Source organism: Micropterus salmoides, unplaced genomic scaffold, assembly GCF_014851395.1.
Source record: "Micropterus salmoides isolate LMB-PRFRI ecotype aquatic unplaced genomic scaffold, ASM1485139v1 Ms_hic_scaffold_2, whole genome shotgun sequence".
Taxonomy (NCBI): domain Eukaryota; kingdom Metazoa; phylum Chordata; class Actinopteri; order Centrarchiformes; family Centrarchidae; genus Micropterus; species Micropterus salmoides.
Genome location: NW_024041150.1, coordinates 25,127,369 through 25,147,715, shown reverse-complemented (window position 1 = coordinate 25,147,715; position 20,347 = coordinate 25,127,369). Strand labels below are relative to the sequence as shown.

Genomic DNA, 20,347 nt, shown 5'->3' with positions numbered 1-20,347 from the left:
TTTTTTTTCACCCTTGACATTTCATGATGGATGTTTTGAGAAATATACTCAATTTCTGAAATACTTTCATTCACAGTCAATTTTGTCAAAAGAAATTATCTCTGACATCATGTTCTGGGACTGCAAAGATGAGCGAGTCACCCAGCCGACCGTTTCTGTTTAAACCACTAAGTGTCACTAGTGGGAGTGTGATCATTCAAGGATGATAAGAAATCCTGCTGCCTGTCTGTTTACATGTGAGGAACAAATTACAGAACACAGTGTATTTTTATAAATTTAGAGAAACATGACTGTGCACTGTGGAAACACAGAAGACATTAAATTGACACTGAAAGAACGGTGAGGGAAGTACCAAACAATAAACCATGTGCAGAAAGTGCTAAATTCACAATTTATTGCGCTTTTACCAAATGACTAGATCTTAAATGCACATTTTGCTGGAGAATTCACAGGGAGGATCAAACAATGTGAGAACAGGCACCCGCCAACTTGTTGTTGCACATGGTTCAGATTAAGAACTCTGGATCAACTTGTAAAGATTAATAGAGACATCGTTTAAAACTAAAAAAATATGAGGCCAGACTAGAGCTGATTTCATTGGGTCATCAGGTTAATACTTTATTTTGTTTGATTGCAGCAAAGAGAAAGAAGGGGAGACGGAAACAAGGGGAGAGAGAGAGAACAAGAAGAATGTCGGAAAAAGGAGACTACAGACTTTGGGAGAGCTGTGGCTACAAGCCTTTGTATCAAATCTAAAGACAAAGTCATCAGGCAACATTAAAACATCTTTTAAAAATAACATTAACATATTTTGTGGGCTCTATATGGCACAGTATTACCCTAGACATGTACACGATACCAAAACAGTTTAGCCACACCCCTACGTCTATGAACAGCTTCATAGCAAATAAAGCCATGAAATCTATCTCCAAATTGTCATTTCTCAAGAAAAATGTTCATTTACTATTTAAATTTCTTATGCCATATCAAGGCACCTTATCAGTTGAAATCTGGCAGATCCACATCTTACTATAGATAATTACTTAAATATCAAAGCAGAGGCACATTCATTTAAACTAAAACATACAGTAAATATTTGTATATTACCACCAGATTCCAGTCCAGTCACTACAATACGTCGATTTGCATGCTTTTGGTCTGTATGATAACCGTGATGGCAAACTATGGCATAAGAAATGGTCCAAAAACACAAACATGTCCATCTACAGGAATGGCTTGAGATAGTGAATTGGAGACAGCAAGGCTTTTTTACACTGAAACTAACCCACAGGAAAAGTGTCAAAGAACAAAAAAAAAATAACAGGTAGCCCATATACTGCCAAGGGATATGCTGCTCAGGCAGATTTACAGTATTTTGGTTTTCTTCTTCACACAGTCACTCACTCTCGTACACAAACCACGTACGCCTGCACGCAAAAGGCTTGTAACCACACCCAAGGGGATGGCTTGTGCGCCCCTGCAGTTGGTCACATGTGTTTTAACACTCCCGTTTGAACCAAAAGGTGCCCCAGTACCATCACAAACACATGCGCACGCGCACACGCACACACACACACACACACACACACGTACTTCATTCAGAGGAGGTGCAGAGCGCGGGTGTAGGCTTGGGGGAGGAGGGAGAATTCAACTCCAGCTCCTAAATAGTGACTGTGAGACATAAATGTGGCAGCTAGTTTTGTGGAATATTTCCAAACTGCGGTCTATAATGCGTAAAAAAAATACATATATATTAACAGAGATATGGAAGATGAAAAGGCCAGAAAATATAGAAGGGAACAGAAACAAAAGCTGTGCGCACGATGCCAGATTTGCTGAGGATATAAACGGTTAGGAAGCAAGTGTTGCTCATGCTTTGTGGATACAGAACCCAAGTTTACTGACATGTTCCTAGGACTACTGTATATATGCATACCAGACGTTATACGGTTCTTTAACAGGTTATTTGTGTCAAAACAGAAAACAAAACGGAACTGAAACCAACTCTATAATTAATGCAGCTGTACTTCATTAACCTCATGACTAAATTTACATTCATATTTTTAAGTTTACTCCCCCTTTTTTACTGAAGCCATGTCCATCTGGTAAGAGGGCTAAACAACATAAACAACAGCATCGTTTAACAAAACAAACATATAGAGATAACATTACACATAACAAAAAGGCCCCAGGCCACCTGGGGAGTTTCGGCCACCACTTTGGCTGCTAAGCTCAGCCTTTTTCTACCTCTTAGTAAATGACACAGGGCAGGAGGGGAAATAGTTCAGGCTATCTCCAATCTCCCCTCAGTTGGGAAGCCGGACTATGTATTTTGTCCCCAAAGTCATTTCTGTGGGTCCTTCTGACTCAGAGTCCCACAGTTTTGTGCCCACATATTTCATTTCCTATCCAGAAACAACACCCTGAATCCATTTTTCTTTTTCCTTCCTTGCTATCGCTGTCTTCTTCCTGGCTTAGGAACTGGAGCCTTCTTTTCTTCCAATCAAAGAGGAAAAGGCTACGCAAGATGAAGGTGGACTGGTTTTTATTCTTTTCCTTTTTTATGTGAAGGAAATGAGATGAGAAATGGAAGTGCAACGGTCTACCAGCCTTTAATTCTTACCCATTGGCCAGCTACATATCCAAAGCAGCTACAAGTGTCCCCTTTAAGTGATCACTACTTCTCTATTTTGTGCACATAAGGTTTAAACTATGGTGAATGCTATACAGATCCTACAGTGTCATCCGGCCAAAAAGTCGCCAGTTTAGTTGAGACATTAGAAGCTCAGATGATCTGTCATTGTCATAGACTTGCGTCCAGCCATAGCATTGACTTCTTAGTGATTTGGATATGAGGATTCACTTCTAAATGCACTTCTACACATTAACCTACAGTAGCTATTCCAACTAGAGTAGCAATGCTGTGTGCGACTCACATGGAATGATCTAGTCATTCACGCACATACTTCATCACTCACAAACACACACACTCACTTTCACACATATGCAGTAATACCTGCTTAAGCCCCCCTCTGCATGCACAAATCCCTGCGTACATGTGCATGTACATGCTCATATATAACTTTCATGGACAGTTTAACAACAGGATACACCTGCATTCTGATTTGCTCATACAAACATATGCAAGGTTTGAGTTGCTTAATGCGCCACCTCCAGCTGAGTTGAGTAAGGACTCTTCAGTCTCATTCCTTATCCTTGCCCACACAAGCCTTCCCTGAAGAGCGTTTATCCTCGTTATGCGGTGACTATAAAGGGAAGCATACTGAACTAATTTTTCACACAACACACACCCTGTTAGCAGTTCTTATTCTTATAGATAATATAATGAGTCAGAGAGGAAGATTAATCAAGCTCTAGAACTACGACACACTACAGCAAGACAGGAGAGACACGGAGAAAGGTGAGCAAGAGTAAAGAGAGGGGAGTAATGATACGTCACTATAATATCGGCCTCTCTCCCCGTTTCTTTGCTCATTCTCCTCCCTTCAACCTACTCCAGATTTAATGCCTAGCACTGATCTCTACTGAATAAAAGAGAGGCAGGGGTACTGTGCGAGTGTACTCAGTGACCCAGTGAGCACGCACCCCTGCCGCTCCCATCCTAAACAGGCCAGGCCGTCCCCATTGAAATATATTCCTTATAGTGCTTCTGTGTCCTACGGTTTGCTGCTGCTGTCTCGTTGCTTCTTGCTGCTGCTGCCGCTGTTGCTGTAAAGGCCAGGATTTGCCACAAGGGGGTGAGGGGCTGCGCCCATGTAAGGCCCAGCAGTGGCTGCGTAGTTGAAGATGGCGGGTAGGAAAGGCAGAGGCTCCACCTTGTCCCCTCCAGGTGCCATCATATTCAGAGCCACAGGAAGAGCCGCCAGGTTATAGGGGTAGGCCAGCAGCTGGGGCCCATAGAGCAGCTGGTAAGGGTCCGGATAAAATGGCAGCTTAGCCAGGTCCCCGCCATTAGGGACCATCATTTTTCCCAGTGGGCCAAAGGGAAAAGCTCCAGCGGGATAGGAGGACATAAGCAGGTTTTCCTCCTGCTTCTTACCAGAGCTGTAGCTTTCCGGCACAATAAGGGGTAGGGGATAGTTCTGGGCAGGGTAGCCCAGTGGGGTGGCGTCCCCCGGCTGGGAATCTCTGGAAGAAACAGTGTCCTGGTGCTCCGGCTCAGGTGGTTGAGGGGCTCGGGGGAGAAGCAAAGCATGGGCAGAGGGGCGGTCACCGGCACCAGCTGCTCCAGTGGCCAGTGGGAGCCTGTCAAGTCCTTGTGAACTGGAGTGGACCTGGCGGTTGGCTTGAGCTAAGAGTCCAATAGCTGAGGGGGACCGACAGGGGGACTTGGGAGTGTGCCTGCGTGAGGAGGGTCCATTCATAGTGGTTTGAGTGGGGATATGCTGGGGGGATGGCACAGGGCTCAAGGGCTCTTCTTTGGGGACCAACAGAGAAATCTGGTCCTCTGGGGCGTGTACAACTCTACTCATTTGCTGCGCCCTCTCTATCTCTTTTTCTCTCTCTTTCAACATTTCTTTGTCCCTCTCCCTTACCCTCTGTCTCTCGAACTCCCTCTCTTTCTCTCTTAGCCTCTCTATCTCCCTCTCTCTAGCTAGAATAGAGGACATGGTCAGGTCTTGTGCTTCAGTGGGAGAGGGACTCCTGGACAGGGATTGAACTCTGAGATCTTGGACCAGAGGTGGTTCCTCATAGCCTGCATGTAGAAATATACCACTCCCACCCAGCCTCTCTCTGTCCATAATGACCCCATCCCGTTTCATGAATCCCCCCTCAGAGCTGGGAGCTGTTGTCATGGAAACAGGAGGAGCAGCAGTGGTTATTCTAGTCTGTGATGTCATGGGCACGATTGAAGAGGTGTTGGTGGATGCCACGATGTGCGCCGGGCTGGGTATTCTGTGAATGTGGCTGTCTAGGTTCTTTTTGCTGGGGGTGCGGTAGTCCAGACATTCAGGTCCATTCATGACTAGCACACTCTGGAGCGTAGAGGGTGTGGCAGGTGGGAATTCATGTTTAGTGGGTGTAAGGTTAACTGGGCTTTCTAATGGAGGGTCTGCAATCTGTGGGCTTGGCTCTCTCTCTGGAGCTGGATGTGTGGGCTCAACCAGTTCAGGTTTGTCACTGGATTCTGACATCTGATGTTCATCTGTCAGTTCACAGACATGGTCTTCATGCTGCTGTGATACCAAACAGTCACCACTGCTGGGTGGGTCTGGTGTTGAATAGCTGATCACTGAAACAGAGAGAGCACTGGGAACCTGTCCTTTTTCAGTCTCTAGGTCTCTGCTAACAGTGTTAACAACTGTCTCTGTTGTTTTTGGCTTTGGGTCTTTATCTTCCTTTTCTCTCTCTGGGGAACTGCTTAACTCGTGGCGTCTGATATGGCGAGTTAGTGCTGAAGATGTCTTGCACACCTTATGACACTGTGGACAGGTGTGTCGTGACAATGCTCTTCTGCTTAGGCGACTTGGACTAGAATTGCTCCCTACTAAGCCTACTTGTCCCCCTTTTTCTTCATCCAACTTTGCAATCTCTGGCAAAGCTTTAACCCCCACCCCTTCAACTTGTTCGCCAAGTGCCACTTTAGGGGGCACAGAGGGTGCCTCAGTAGGCTTGGGATGCTGGGCTCTCTGGTGATCTTCCAACTTATCCCTTGAGGGGAAAGTGGCTCGGCAGAAGAGGCATACAAACTCCAGCAGATGGCTCAGCTCGTGTTTGTCTCGCTTCCTGGGGCTTGAGAACCAGCGGCCACATGTACCACACTCTGCTGCATTCCCATTAGTCCAAGGTCGCCTCTTTATTCCCATAGGAGCCGCGGAGGTAGACAGAGGAGGCTTTGGAGAATGCAGAGGAGGAGTGGAAACTTCATGGGGGGCCTCCTTAATTTCTTCCGTATCTTTGTTTTTCTCCTTTAAGGGGGCAGAGACATAGTCTTTCTTTTTCCCCTCTACCTTGTCTCTTTTAGCTTTTGAGAGTTTTTTGGCTTCCTCAATCTTCCCATCCTCTTCTTTATCTGTTTCTTTATTCACATGGTTCTTGAGCCTCTCTGTTCTCCTCTTCAGACGGATGGAGCGCTTGAACTTCAGTTTCCTCTGCCAGCTCTTGACCCTCTGTAGGTGTGCTTGGGCCTTTCTCTTAGGCTTGTAGGAGTAGTAAGGCCGCCATAAATTATCCTCTGTGTCATGGTCACTGTCCTGCTCACGCACCTCCTGACGGAAGTAGTACTCCCTCACTTCATCAGGGGATTTGGAGTTCTTTTTCCTGACCTCCTCCTCACAATCTCCTCCTTCCTTATCACAATCTGCTTCCAGGCTGGCTCTGCGGTGGAGGCGGTGTTTATGGTGATGATGGTGGGAGTGGGAGTGACGTGGTTCCTTGGCCTCCCGCACAGATGATGTTTCACTCCGTTTGGTTTTTGGGGGAGAAAGACTCTTGTCTCTCCTAAGGTCCGTCTCAGAGATGCTGCGCTTTACTATGGCTTCCTCACCAATACGTACAGTAATCTGGCACAGTGGCCCTGCTTCTTTGACCTGTGACCCTACAGACACTGACAGCTGCTTTGAGTTAGAGATATCACTCTTGCTGTGGGACTTCCGTGATTTGTGAAATAATCTGCCTGTCTCTGCATCCTGTCTACCTCTTGAGCGCTCCTCTGTGGTAAGTGAACTGTCTCTTGACCTCTTTCTGTGGTTATCTGCACTATCCCTTTGTTTTTTGACTGGCCTGGGACTGCCCTTGTGTGATGTCTGACTGCTGCTGGTTTCAGGGGATGGGCTGTTTATTGGGCTTTTTTCACTTCCAGAGTTGACCTGGTTGCTATGCACAATAACAGAGGATGATACTGCTGTTCCATGAACTATGACAGAGGGTTTTGTATGGCCATATGTTATCACAGAAGGCATGCTTGTTTCTGTGCCCCTACCAGTCTTGGGAGTTTTGGTTTTGCTGCTACTAGACATTTTGAAGCTGCAACTGCCCCTCTCCTGCCCCAACTCTGGGGCCTCACTGTCATGTTTTCTAACTTGGGGCATATCTGTTTGAGGGAGAGATGTTAGTGCAGAGAGGTGCTCAGCAGCCACAGAAACAGGGAAGTCATCTGGGAAGGCATCTGGGTCAGGCTTCACAGTCTGAGGGTGGGCCCCACTGATGAGGCTTTGTAGGTCCCCAGGGTCCAGAGAACAGCCCAAGCCAGGCAGAGAGAGGGAAGGTGTTTCAGTTTGTGGCAGTAGCAGGCCATTATGCAAACTGTCACTGTAGGTCTTGTAGGGTCTCTTCTGGGAGCGCATGGGGAGAAGGCGGTACAGCTTGAGGGCATTCGCTTTCTGCTTATAACCACCATTAACTGTTTTTTCACTGGAGATGAGGCTGGGATTAATCCCATGAATGGTCTTCTGGTGTGTCTTGAGATTGTAGTAGGTGGCGAAGGCATCCCAGCAGAAGATGCACTGGTAACGCCGCTCTCCTGTGTGCCACACCTCATGCTTTGTGCGGTACTCAGCCAGGGCAAAGACCTTGTCGCAGTAATGGCATGGATATCTGCGGCGCCACGAGTGTACATTAGAGTGACGCTTCAGGCTGGATAGGGTCATGTAGGAACGCTCACACACAGAGCAGAAGTAAATGACATTGCCATCTACCACCTTCACAAAATGGTTCTCATCACCCTCCAGTAGCTCTGTGGCTGCTGCATCATCACCTTGGATACGTGCCAGGAGGCTCCGCGCTTTCTTCCCTGGCCGCGCCTTACTGATGTCTGTTTCTCCCACAATCACCCCCCCCTCCACTCTCACCTCACCCTCCTCCAGCGGCTCCTCCTTTGGCTGCACAGTGAGAGGAGGAGGGCCCAGGCTGTTGGAGGGTAGGCCTGGCACCCTGCAGGAGGCCTCATGGGATTGCAGTCTCTTGCTATGGATGAAGACTTTGCCACAATAACGGCAACTGAGGGCGCGGCTGCCACGATGCAGCCGCATGTGGACTGTAAGGGAGGAGGCTGAGCTGAAAAGCCGATGGCAAACTCCACAAATCAGCTCAGGCTTCAGGCTGTCGGTAGGGGAATAAGAGGACGAGTGAGGGGGTGCGGTAAGACCCTCAGATGGGGGAGGAGGAGGTGGTGGTAAGGGGGGAGGGAGGTGGAGGGTGGGTGGGTGAAGACTTGGTCCATGAGGGCTTCCCACTTTCCCAGCTGGTCTTCCTGTTATTTTCTCTCTCCTCTCTGCATCCCCACCTCTCTGATAGGCTGACGTGCCCAGACTGAAGAGGATCTGGGCTGTATGAGAGGGTGAGGCTGTACCGTTGGCCAGCCTGTGCCTCTCATCCCATCCATCGCCACCATAGCAGCCCCCTAAAGACCCGCTGGAGGATCTTGGGGGCGACTTGTGAAACTGAGTCTCTGGATTGAGTTTGGAGCACTTCAGAGGAGGCGGGGATTTTATATCCTTCCTGACAAGTGCATGAACCGTCATAGGAGATGAGGAGGAGGATGGTGAAGAGGACGGAGAGCTGTCGTGCCTCGGGGGCTTAAAAGGTCTGTGCTTTACGTCCATGGTAGCATCCAGTTTCCACAGCGACGCCTCATCTGAGCTCTTGGAGGAGGGCCGCCGTCGGTGAGGGGAAGGGGAGGATGAGGAGGAGCTACGACAGGGGTTTGGAGATGTCAGAGAGGCTGGGAGGGGGGCAGCACTAAGTGGGAAGCTTAGGGTGATTTTTGCATTTTTAGGTCCATCAGTCATGTCCTCCAGCCTATCCTCCATCATGGCCTCTCCCCGGCCTCCATGCCTTTTACCCTTCATCTCCAACTGCTCAGCTTCCCCTTCCTCCTCCTCCTCCTCTTCAGACTGGGATGCCACTCCAAGACAGTGGACTGGTTTGTGTAGCCCTTCGATCTTGCCCGAGCCGCAGAAATTGATAGGCAGGTGTGACGGTGACGAGGCTCGAACTGGGTGAAGGGTGTCAGCCACTAATGACAGTGGCGGGGAAGACAAGGGTGCCAACCGCCGACTCTGGTGGCACGTGGAGTCCTTCGTTGCACTATGTGTGAGGTTGCAGAGCGAAGTTAGCCCAACAGCCAGGTGTTGTTCACTCAGACGTGACTGAATAGGGCCCGCATGGAGGGGGTCCCACACCTTCTCACCGGACACCATGACCAGCCCCCGAAATCTGAAAGAGAAATCAAAAAGAATGTATTAGCGTTATAAGCATCTAAGATTTATGTACAACACAAAAATTGACATCAACATATAGCAAAGCCTTAACATTACACCAAAGCTTTTGCAGTAGCAGTCATGACGTTTGTGGAACACTTTTGAGAAACGGAAAAGAAAACTAAATGCCCCAGCAATGCTGAGCTCCATCAGCTCAGCCAGGAATGGTGAGTGAAAGGAGGGAGAGGGTAGGGGGAAGGAATGAATCTGTGGCAGCACTGGTTTAGATTTCAGCGTGCCACAACCAAGCCTTCAGAAAGGCATTCCAGAGATCCATCTCTCTCGGCTGTGACACAACAATCCCTATGCCTAATTGGAAGCCGTTCAGATTTAATCAAGATTCCCTCAGAATAGAGCGTTGACTTAGATCCATGGCCCCGATGCACATAAAAATAGTCCCTCTCTCTTGCTATTTGAGCAAGAGCCTTGTTAGCCATTCCTGGCAGTGGCTAGTATTTGCCGGGCATGACTCTAACCATTTATTTGTGAAGGCAAAGGCGGGAGGGAAGGAAAGAGGGGAAGAGGGAGGGAGATTGCATGCATGTGCACAGAGAAGGGGTGTTTTTCCGCCCTCTGCATCCGGTACAATCTCAGCTAAGCTGTAGAAGATGAGTGACAAGCTAGTCTCATTTCCATTCAAATTCGACTGCCATGGTGGCAGATGCAGTCCTCCTGCAATTTCTCCATATATGATAGCTTTACATGTGACAGACAATTTGCTGTTATTACTTATTTAAAATGGGTCCATTTGTTTAGGTCTGCCGATGTGGGAGCAGAACAGAGACAGTATAAGGCCATAATGATGCGACGAGAATAAAAATCCTCAGTCATGCTTTTCTGCCTGCGTTTTCAAGCAGCAAAGCAGCCAGGAAGGCAGGCCGCTGTAAAATTCCACAGGCAGCACTGAACAGGCAGAAACTAGGTCAGCACTGTTATTGCAGAGGGAAGAGGAGGAGGGGGGGGGGGGGGGGGGGGGGGGGGGGGGGGGGGGGTGAAAGGGTGATAGAAAAAGGGAGAGAGAGTGAGGGTTAGTGAGAGAGCAAGAGACAGAGAGGAGAGAAGGGGAGAGGGGGGGGGGGGGGGGGGGGGTGCTCTGAAACAGGAACAGTCAGACACACTGCACTGTCAGACAGACAGGAGCCCAGGCAAACACTAACACACACACAAAAACAACCAGCACATAGACAAACATATAATCACACGCATATACTCTCACAGATCAAACATACATGTGTACAGAGCACTTTACATACACTCATACATGCCCACAGGCAAGACAGACCGGCATAAACAAAGCAGCTCAACATGGACGGGCCCACTTGTAAATGACATTCAAAACCAAAAGGTGAACCTGAGTGCAACACGGCACTGAGACTGAAGGTACAGGTGGAATGAAGTATGTCAACAAAAGGAAAACAGAAGAGTCTATCAGTGACGTATGTAGTGCAAGCAGTGGCACATGCTTTTTGCTGTACGGGGCAACCAACCAGTTCATGCCTATTCAGGAGGAACACAAGGATGCACAATCCTGTCTCGCCAGTCTTGCCATATTTTGTTGCTCTGTATTGGAACAGGCCGTCATTGTCACTCACATTTGCTGAGCGATAGATGTTGTGCAGGAAATCCCTTATGGTAAGCGGCAGCCTGCTACAAGTGGGCGGACACACTGAGAGACAGCACTAAGGCTAAAAATTTCACCATCTCATCTGAATCTTGTGCCGCGGACAGGAAAATGCGTATGACGCCCCCTCCCTGTGACGCACACAGCCGCTGCACAAGCAGAGCCTGCACGACACGCTGTCTGACTGTGACAGGCAGCTTTTAACACGCTTTAAATGTACTAGATTTACTCATACACACAGAGACACAGAGGACATACTGAAAAACACTTTTACCTCTTTCTTGTCTGTGCGGATGATTGGATACACACATAAAACTCATAAATCCTTCTGTACAACTCACAGGCACACAAACAAATGTGGCCGTGAATGTGGCAAGGACTCTAAAGCACAATCAAAATAAACAGCAATCGTCTTCCTACACCTCTCTGCAACAGGATGTTCTGCACTAGCAAACATGTTGGTTAGCCTGTGAAACCTATTTACGCTTGTGGCACAACAAAACCGCATAGCACGAACGGGTTCTCAGCTGATAAATTACAAACTAGACTCGCATGAAACACATTATACCAAACGCATAGCCTGTCATACAACAGGGACTCTTCACTGACAGGCAGAGGCAACGAGGCAGACTTTGAGCCACGCACTGATTCAATTTGTATTCCATATCAAATCACAAATGCGAGGCAAAAGTTTACACTGCTGGCTTTTGATTCTGGGAAATTCGTTGCTTCATACCTCTTAAAATTAAAAGTGTTGTTTGGCTCAATAATCCTAACATATTGTCTGCTTGCATTTTTGGACCAATTCAAAACAGCAGAGGTTTTACTATTTGATTCAGAGATACTTTGACACCAGCATCTGAAAAACATGACTTTATTACCTTGGAAACCATTAGTTACTAATCCAGTGAATTTAAACGGAAAATGAGCCATTAGGAACTTTACCGCTAAAGTGGACTTGCATAACATAAGGCTGGTACGGCAGCTCAAGGCCTTGAACCAGCCGTTTAGCAATCTGTTTATTCCACACTGAAACTGGTACTTGAGCTGACACACAAATAACCGCTAGCTCAGAATGCTTGTTTTTTTTGGTTTACTTCCTGCCATCTTCCATCAAGGAAAGGCCTCAAATATCTAACCACAGGTATTGTGAAGCTGTGCAGTTCAAAAAGAAAATGCACGCAAACTAAAACTAAATTTGGCTCTAAAGTAAAGTAAACTGTTTTAAGCTATTTGGTCCAATATGTCTTATAATTGAAGACTGAAAGTCTGAATGTAGCAAATTAGATTTTAAATACTTTTTAGTGCCACTTAATTTACTTTCACATTTGAAGATGAATGTAAGAACGTAACATTTGTACCCAAGCATCATTAACATTTATTTAATAGAGTACAGCTAAAATTCAATCAAGTCATCTCTGCTTTCCCAGTACTCTCACTATTAAAGGACAATTCTGGTTGATTACCACTTGGGTCTTATTTCCATAGTTGTGGCCATACTCATGGCCAGCAACGTCGCTAAGGCATAATACGATGGGGCGAGAAAAAAGTTCATGTTGTAAATGATTTAACAGTTTAGAGATGATCTAAATCACATAATTTTCAGATAAACCTGACAGTGAGGACATCCGTAATGTTGGTAATAATCTTTCATTGCACAGGGAACCTGTGTGTGTGTGCACAAGGCCACAAGTACTGCAGGTCAAAGAGGAAGATGGTCTGTAATTTGTGCATTTCTTCTATTGTGGCAATAACACCCATTCACAGTTATCAGCAATAGTGAGACGAAAATAAGAACCAAGTAGTAATAAACCAGAATTATCCTATAAATATATATCTTTTCCAGTGATGTGCCATCACCGTATGTATGTTTGTCTGTGTGTGAGGGGTTAAAGGGAGTGCCTGCAAAGCAGAATGTGGGGGGCCTCGGTGTTCCAGCCGGTGAGCCAGCGGCGAGGAGCATGTGGGAAGAGGAAGGTGCCGGTTGGGCTTTCTCCCCAGTGAGGGGCAGCCAGAGGGGCCCAACTATCTGAGCAGCAGTTGGTCTGTAAAGAGAAGGGTGTATGTGTGTGCATGAGGGTGTGTGTGGGTGGGTGGATGGAGAGGGGCATCGTTAGCAAGAACAGCTACTGAACTCTGCACAACCCCCCGGCCAAGAGAGCGTGGTGGAGCCAGCCAGATGGGATAGAGAGAGGGAGGGAGGAGAAATGGGGAAGGGAAGTTGGTATGGGTCGGGGAGTGGTTGAGCGGAGGTGGTAGCGGTGCTTGTGGTGGTGTGAGAGGGGGAGGTAGGGGTAACTTCAAACACGTCTCTCTTATGTTCACATGTCATGGTTTCCCTGTCTTTCAGATCCCCCTCAGCATGACTAACTGCATGCATCTTCATCTCCCCCCTTATCTCCCCCTCCCCACATGTAAACTGTCGTATCATGGTGTTTTCTCATGCCACTCCACGCACCAGCAAACCTGCCCATGACTAAAACGCCATAGTCTGCACGCTCTGTTAGCTCTCAGCCCAGCACGTAATTCCCATAATTCTGCTCGCTGCAACAGAATCATGGGAGGCATTAGGAAACAGCAAGGCCAAAAAAAGTACCCCTGGAGAGCAGTAACACTACACCGGTGACCTTTTTGAGGTAATTTTCCCAAAATCATTTTCAATTTCACGCGCAGTCCCTGCTGAAGGGGGGTGTGAAAGCCCCATTGGAGTCCTCCATCTCAAAATAACAAGAAACATTTGAGTATTAGCAAGGCTGAGCCAGAGCGGCATGTTACAACAGCCACCATAAACTGCAAGTATCAGATGAAGTGCTGCACCAGTTTCCTGAATGCGTCCACATCCTTTATGTTTGTGGTGTTAAAAAAATAATTATAAAAAATTGCTGCATAATCAAGCAAAGTAAATCTATGCGGTCTTGCAATCCGCAAGACTTGCATGTTAGCTCTTTATTTGCCCATGAGCAGAAAAAGGCATGTGTGACCCAAACAAAAAAATAAACTAAATAAAAAGGATGCCACCTGCTATGACAACATCATCCGTGTGACACCAGAGTGGCCAGACACTACACTTCCTTATTTTCTGACCTATGACCCCTAACCCTGTGGCTCATATATTCCATACATTGAGCACAGGGGCTTGGCCTCCATGAACACCAGGAATGTGGAGAAGTTTGGCAGCAGATGCTCTCTTGTTTTGGAAGAAAAAGAAAAAAGGCTGCAACAGGGTTGGTGACATCAATATGCCCTCTGCTGCTCTACGAGCGACAACCTCCAGCAAAACAACAGGCTGGTAGGCTGGTAAAATGGATGACAAACTGGGCGGCCCACGGCCGACTCAAGAGACAGAACCAGTCGGTGGAACAAGAAATGTTTATCGTCGCCTACATGCAAGTTTTTCCCCCAAAACACTTCCTCTCATGTTGGTAATAAGTTGATGGGCATGGGGTGGGAGACTGGCCCACCATGTTAAGACCCCCAACAACAAAGCTCACATCTGTTCTGACGTGTGCGCTGGACCCCCCCCCCCCCAACACCTACACACACACACACACACACACAAACGTCTGTGGTGAATCACAGAGACGCAAGAGGCTTCGATAAATTAAAAGTTTCATCACAATCTGAAAACGATTCATCGCTCTTGAAAAAGAACTGCGTGGTGCGCCAGCAACAGAGGGGAGGATGAGGGAGACAAGGCCTGTTACAGGCACACACGCACACACACAGACAGACAGACCCAGCACAGGCACCCACACACTCACACTCATAAATACGCTTCCACAAACACACACTGCATAAATACACACACACCCACCAACACTCACGCCCCAACACACGCACAGTAAAATAAAAACCTTTTCCTCCTCTTCACGCGCGGAGCAACCACCGCCACAGCAGCGGAGTGAAGCAGAAAAACAAGCAGGAAAAACACCAGAATTCAGCCTCTCTTCCTCTTATTCTCTCTGGCTGTCTCTCAGGAAGGCAAGCATACAAGAGAACGTACCTCGGAAAACCTCCTGCTGCATCTCTGCTGCGATGTGTTCTCTCCCCTCACACTCCCTCTCCCTCTCTCGCTCTCTCTCCCCCTTGGTCTGTGTATGCGCACGTCTGAGTGTGTGTGAGAGAGGGAGGGAGGGAGAGAGAGCGCGAGAGAGAGAGCGAGAGAGAGAGAGTGCAGGGAGAGGCGGTGCACACACACACACACACACACACACACACACACACACACATACAGGCAGCAGTGTGTGAAGACAGAGGGCAGGAGCGATTCTCACACTCTAACTTGCTTGCTCTCTCTCACTCACTCCCCCTTTCTTGCTCTCCTGGTCCTCTCTCACTCCAGTTTTTGCCTCTGACACACGATTCTCAGTGTTTTTGCTCTTTTTCTCCAGCAAGTGAACACCCCTACCTCTCTGCACCCGCTCCAACCAACCAATCCCCCCCACTGAATCCAATCTTCTTTTTATTTGGAAGTGTTGTTCCCTCTCTCTCTACACACGCACATGAACACACTACTTTATATACACAAAGCCCAGTGATAGGGAGAGGGAGGGAGAGGCAGAGGGAGACAGAGTGGGAGAGCAAGCAAGCAAGAGGACGCCATTTAAGCAGTTTGTTACGAGCACTGCAAGTCCCCAAAATGGCTGAAAACAAACAGGAACCACGCCAACTCAAAAAACCTGGGCACAAGGACGGACGGACAGATGCGCGGACGGGGAGTGAGAGGAGAGTGAGAAAGGGAGACAACGAGAGGACAAACTGGCGGTAGTCAAATGGCGGATGGGAACACTCAAGTGAAGTTGAGGGGGAAATGAAGGCATTAAAGGGGCACTCCGACGATTTAACACTGCACTTTGATGAAGTTTAGGGGCTGATGAGAGACAAATTAAAAAATGGATGGTCAAAATCGATGCAACAAAGGCCGAGATATCTCGACTGAAAGTCTAGTCTAGAATGGGCCACGATCAAGAAATGCTGGATCCTACACTTCCCATAATGCAACTTTAATTAGACTTTCCCCGCCTGGCAAATGCCCATGTCTTTCAAACTTCCACTTCCTCAGTTTCTAACACTGAAGGACATCCAGACCCAAAATACTTACCCATTTCACAGAAGCGAATGGCGAACACTGCTTACACACATAACGCAAATGGCGGTGGCATCACATCACATGAATGAAATGATCTCTTGTTGCAAATGTGGTGAAACAGGCCCTAGGATCAAGTTTCTTTGCAGGAGCCCTCTGCTACTGTACCAACGCCTTGGTCCCAAAATGGCGACCAGAACACAGTTTTCTCAGACTTTAGAAAGCTCCGTCCAGGCGTTATACAACTGCTTTCACAGGCGGAGTAGTACTCCCCATGGCGTGTAAACTGATCTTCATGTGAAATAGCAGTGGAGTGCTTCTTTAAAAGGTGGACAGACAGGGACAGAAACTGGGGCAGACTCTGTTATTGTCCATGCCCCCATCCAAAAGGGTTCAAGTGCTCACTGACGATGCCAGTCGTGTCAATTAACTGCTTTCAGGTCAGTGTGTATATCTCTGTCTTGACACGTATGGCTAAAGTAAAACTACTGGTGACAAGCTCACCAATTTGTTTCACTGTTCAACTAAAACGCCGCACTCCCCTCAACGGCGCCACAGCACCAGCATAAAGGCCGGCAGCTGGATATCACTCCTGATTCATCCGTGGCCATGCAAAATGCCTCACAACAACCCTCTTCCTTCTGGTCGCTCTCGGCCACGCACGTCATGGTCAGTGGAAATTACACATATCTCTGTTCTGCCTCTATTGGCCACAAGCCACTCAGCGGTCTTAGATCGGGATTCTATTAACTGGAACAAGAGGGCAGTAGAACGAGAGGAGGGGAGGAAGAATGTTCCAGTACCGTTATGCTGCAACACCATCATACGTCCCACTGTCCTTTTGAGCGGAGCTGCTACCCTTCTGACCCCCCCCCCCCAGTCCACCAACTGAACCTTGACGCCAACTACCCGCCCTCCTCCTACTCTTCCCCTGCCCTTTCCCTCTCTCCCTCTCTTTCATCACTCTCTCTCGTCCTCATTGTACACTGCCACCCTTGTCTCCATGGGAACCGCTCTGGGATTGGGTGTTGTTCCTGTGACCTCTCTGGCTCTTGGAGTTGGACTAACTTTTTTTTCCTCCCTTCCCCGTCCTCTCTCATGCACTCCCGCACGTTTTCAAAGCACGCTGGGTGTGTGCGGAGGGACACAAGACAGCAGTTGTGAGTGGCTCCGGGACAGGAGGACAATAAAATTTCAACTATAAGTAACATGTGAAAAGATGGAGCGAAAGAAAGAGAGGCTGTGTGTATGAGGCATAGGTCTGAGGCAGATAGCCCGTTGGCAATAGACAATAGTGTGTGTATGTGTGTCCCAGGAGTGTGGCCGCTTGGTCCACACATTTGTGCTGGTATAGTCCCTGTCACAAACTCTGTATTCAGAGGCAACCCCGTTGTCCAGCCGTCCCTTTTCATGGATGTTTGACCAAACGTGATCATAGCTTTTCATGCTGTGCTACCAAGCGACACACATCTGAATACACAAAGATGAAGGAGCTCCGGAAGCCATCTTGGTGGAAAATCAAAACCATTATCTCGCAAGTACTTTCAATATTTAACCGTTTAAGCAAAAAAGGAAAAAAGTCTCAAGATCAGTGTTAAATCCAGCACCTTCACGAGGTGCTAATCAACATTCTGGCATAAATGTATTTGTTCTGGAGACTAACATACATTATATATATATATATAAAAGATGTGGTCCGAAAAATGATATTCCTAAAAGAATAAAACAAGAAGAATAAAACAATGAAAATCTTTCTAAACACACACACACACACACAGTTAAGTAGGTAAAGGTACCAAAGACTGTGGTATCACTGTACTGTAACAGCAATGTTGTGATAAGTGAGTCCTTGTATTGGATGTGCACAAGGACACACGATGCTCATACGATGGGGGTTACATGAAAAATATTTGTGCTGACTGAACCAAGGGGAAGTAACGGTTGACAAAGCAAAATTGAACAAAGCACATTGCAAAACATCTAGAAAATTCATTCAACATGTTTGTTAGGCCTTAAAGCTGCAATTATCTATTTTTTGGTCCATGCTGGGATAGCAGCAACCAGCCGTGAATATAACACTGACACATTATCACCTTTTAAGTTGATATAGCAAACTGTTGCCTATGTACACATTCAGCGGTTATGGAGAAACATTCTCATTTATTTACCTCCGGCGGAATGTAGGTCTCCACTAACCGATGAAGGAGAGATCTGGCTTTTTAACTGCTAAAGTTTCCACTATGTTCACCAGATTGCTAATTGTGTCTGTCTGCTGCTTGGTGCTGGGCACTAATTTTAACCATTAATATAAATATATTGATTTTAGCCACTTTAATGAGACACACAACGCATGTTAGCTAAAAACTTGTGTCTGCTTACAATGAAAACTCCACAAGGGTAACTTTGACCTAATAAATGTGCTTTGCAGTTTGTGAGTCAGTCATCGTATATCTGACAGGAAAGGTAAAGTTCAACATCCCTGTCAATTACCAAAATGCAGAGTCACACCTGCGGTTAGGCTGTTCTGGTTTTAGTGCAACTGAGCACTGAATGGGTTAAATTCAGTACAGCCTTTGTTTGCCATGCATCTCAAGTATCAACTCTTTAGTTTGGTTTTCATTTGGTAGATTGTTACTTCAGTATAAATACAGTATAAAAACAGTAACAGAGCAGGAACCAACTGTATTTAATTGTCCTTAAATTCAGGCTGAATTCCTACTGATGTGTGTGTGAATGTATCTTCAGGCATGCTCAGTGGTTAGTAAACAGCCTCAGTGATCTCAAAGAAGGGATGACTAACCTGCCTTCCAGCTGACTTGGACTGAGATCAAAGTGGGAAGTCAAACGACGTTCGATGAGTTCAAATGTCGGTGATTTCTTAAAGAGGAAGCAGTGGCTTTACAAGGACGACGCAGCAATTCCTTTTTCTGCTGTTAGGCATGTAGGCCAGAGCGGTGGAATGACACCACGTCACATACATTTTCTGCAAGTACATGGGTGCAGAGATAAGCATGACAGATGTTTACATTTGCAGACACACACGCACACAGATGAAAGGGTGTTTAAAGCCTCAGCATTGCCTTGCAGACATGGGCGGTGCAGTGGGTAACTTGATGAAACCTCCCTTGAAATAGGGAAACATGAGCGTGCTGGAGCACGTAGCCAACACGTCTCTGCCGTTTACAATAACAAACAGCAGAAGCAGCAATCCAACAATACGGAACAGAAAATACACACACCAAGCAGCTCCCATATGAAGAACCATCACTGCAGAAGTGACATTCAAGCAAATCAGACTACTCAGAGCTACAGCATAATGTTCAATAATTAAATAAGAAATTTGAGAAAGCCTTAAAGGCAACACACACAGAGAACCACCATCTTAAGCACCAATAAAAAACAAATTTTAAAAAAGCCTAAAATTTGATGCTGTAAATTAAATATTAATCGAAACGTAGGCTGTATACACAATTGAAGGCCCACTCTCAAAACAAGGATCTAATGAAAGCCTTTATGGGCAAAAGTGCAGAGTAATGTTAATATTTTTCTTGCTACTTTCACGTAACTTAGTGCGCAGATGTTATGTTTTTACAAAACCAGCAAAAATAATATTGATATCCTCTAATCTATATTTGTTGAGCATTATATTATATATTATATATACCCACTTGTCTATGATAACAGAATCAATACATTTAATCTATCATGTATGCAGCCTTTAAAAGGTCAGATTACTTTTCTATGTTCCTATCTTGGTTCCCTGGGTGTCTTGCTGTGTTACCTCACTGTATATTGCGTGCAAGACTTTTACTTTTCCACTTAAGTGTCTAAATCTTTTCCTGAAGCATTATGGTATGCAGAAAACCCTTCTAATCAAACAAGATTTTGAGGCTACCGGGCTTCAACTTGGCCCGGGTGAAGAGGATTGCAACCAGCCAGTGAAAATGTAATACAAATTTAAATATTATACATCTGCCCTGATATCGTTGCCTATGTGGAAACACACATGAATCCCATGGTCAGAGCAGCAGCAGAGTTGAAACTTTCCATCTAGAGGCCAGTGCAACAATGCCTTTTTGTCAACAAATTTACCTAGAGGCACAAATAAAGTAACCTGAACATGTCACAAAACATTTAGTGTGCAATTAATTACTCTTTAAAGCTAGATTAGGATAGATAATTCAAGCTAAATACCTTCAACAGTAGCAACCAAGTAAAATGTTTTCTTACGTCCTGACAGGCTACTAGGTTTTTTTTAGCTAGAAAGAGTTTGCTTCTCAGATATGAAAACTGTGCATCTAATATTAATTGCATGCAAGTAACACCAACACACAGTGCAGTCTTACCCAGCTACACAAGGGGATGCAAGATAAATCTGAGGGGTTCTCAGATGATTAACAGGATAGGAATGCAGTACTC

General features: G+C 46.5%; 1 protein-coding gene across 3 annotated transcripts; it reads right to left on the bottom strand.

Annotated features, from left to right (window-relative positions):
- Positions 1-589: 589 nt before the first annotated feature.
- Positions 590-18,881, bottom strand: zbtb4 (zinc finger and BTB domain containing 4). Of its 3 annotated transcripts, none has more exons than XM_038732696.1 (2): positions 18,729-18,881; positions 590-9,177 (listed from the first exon to the last, which is right to left on the bottom strand). In XM_038732696.1, the coding sequence occupies exon 2, from the start codon at positions 9,159-9,161 to the stop codon at positions 3,678-3,680; it is 5,484 nt and encodes a 1,827-aa protein (XP_038588624.1). In that variant the 5' UTR covers positions 9,162-9,177; positions 18,729-18,881; the 3' UTR covers positions 590-3,677. The 3 variants fall into 3 exon arrangements, with proteins under 3 accessions (XP_038588624.1, XP_038588622.1, XP_038588623.1); XM_038732694.1 differs by lacking the exon at positions 18,729-18,881 and adding an exon at positions 14,846-15,002; XM_038732695.1 differs by lacking the exon at positions 18,729-18,881 and adding an exon at positions 14,697-14,839.
- Between the last annotated feature and the right edge of the window lie 1,466 nt (positions 18,882-20,347).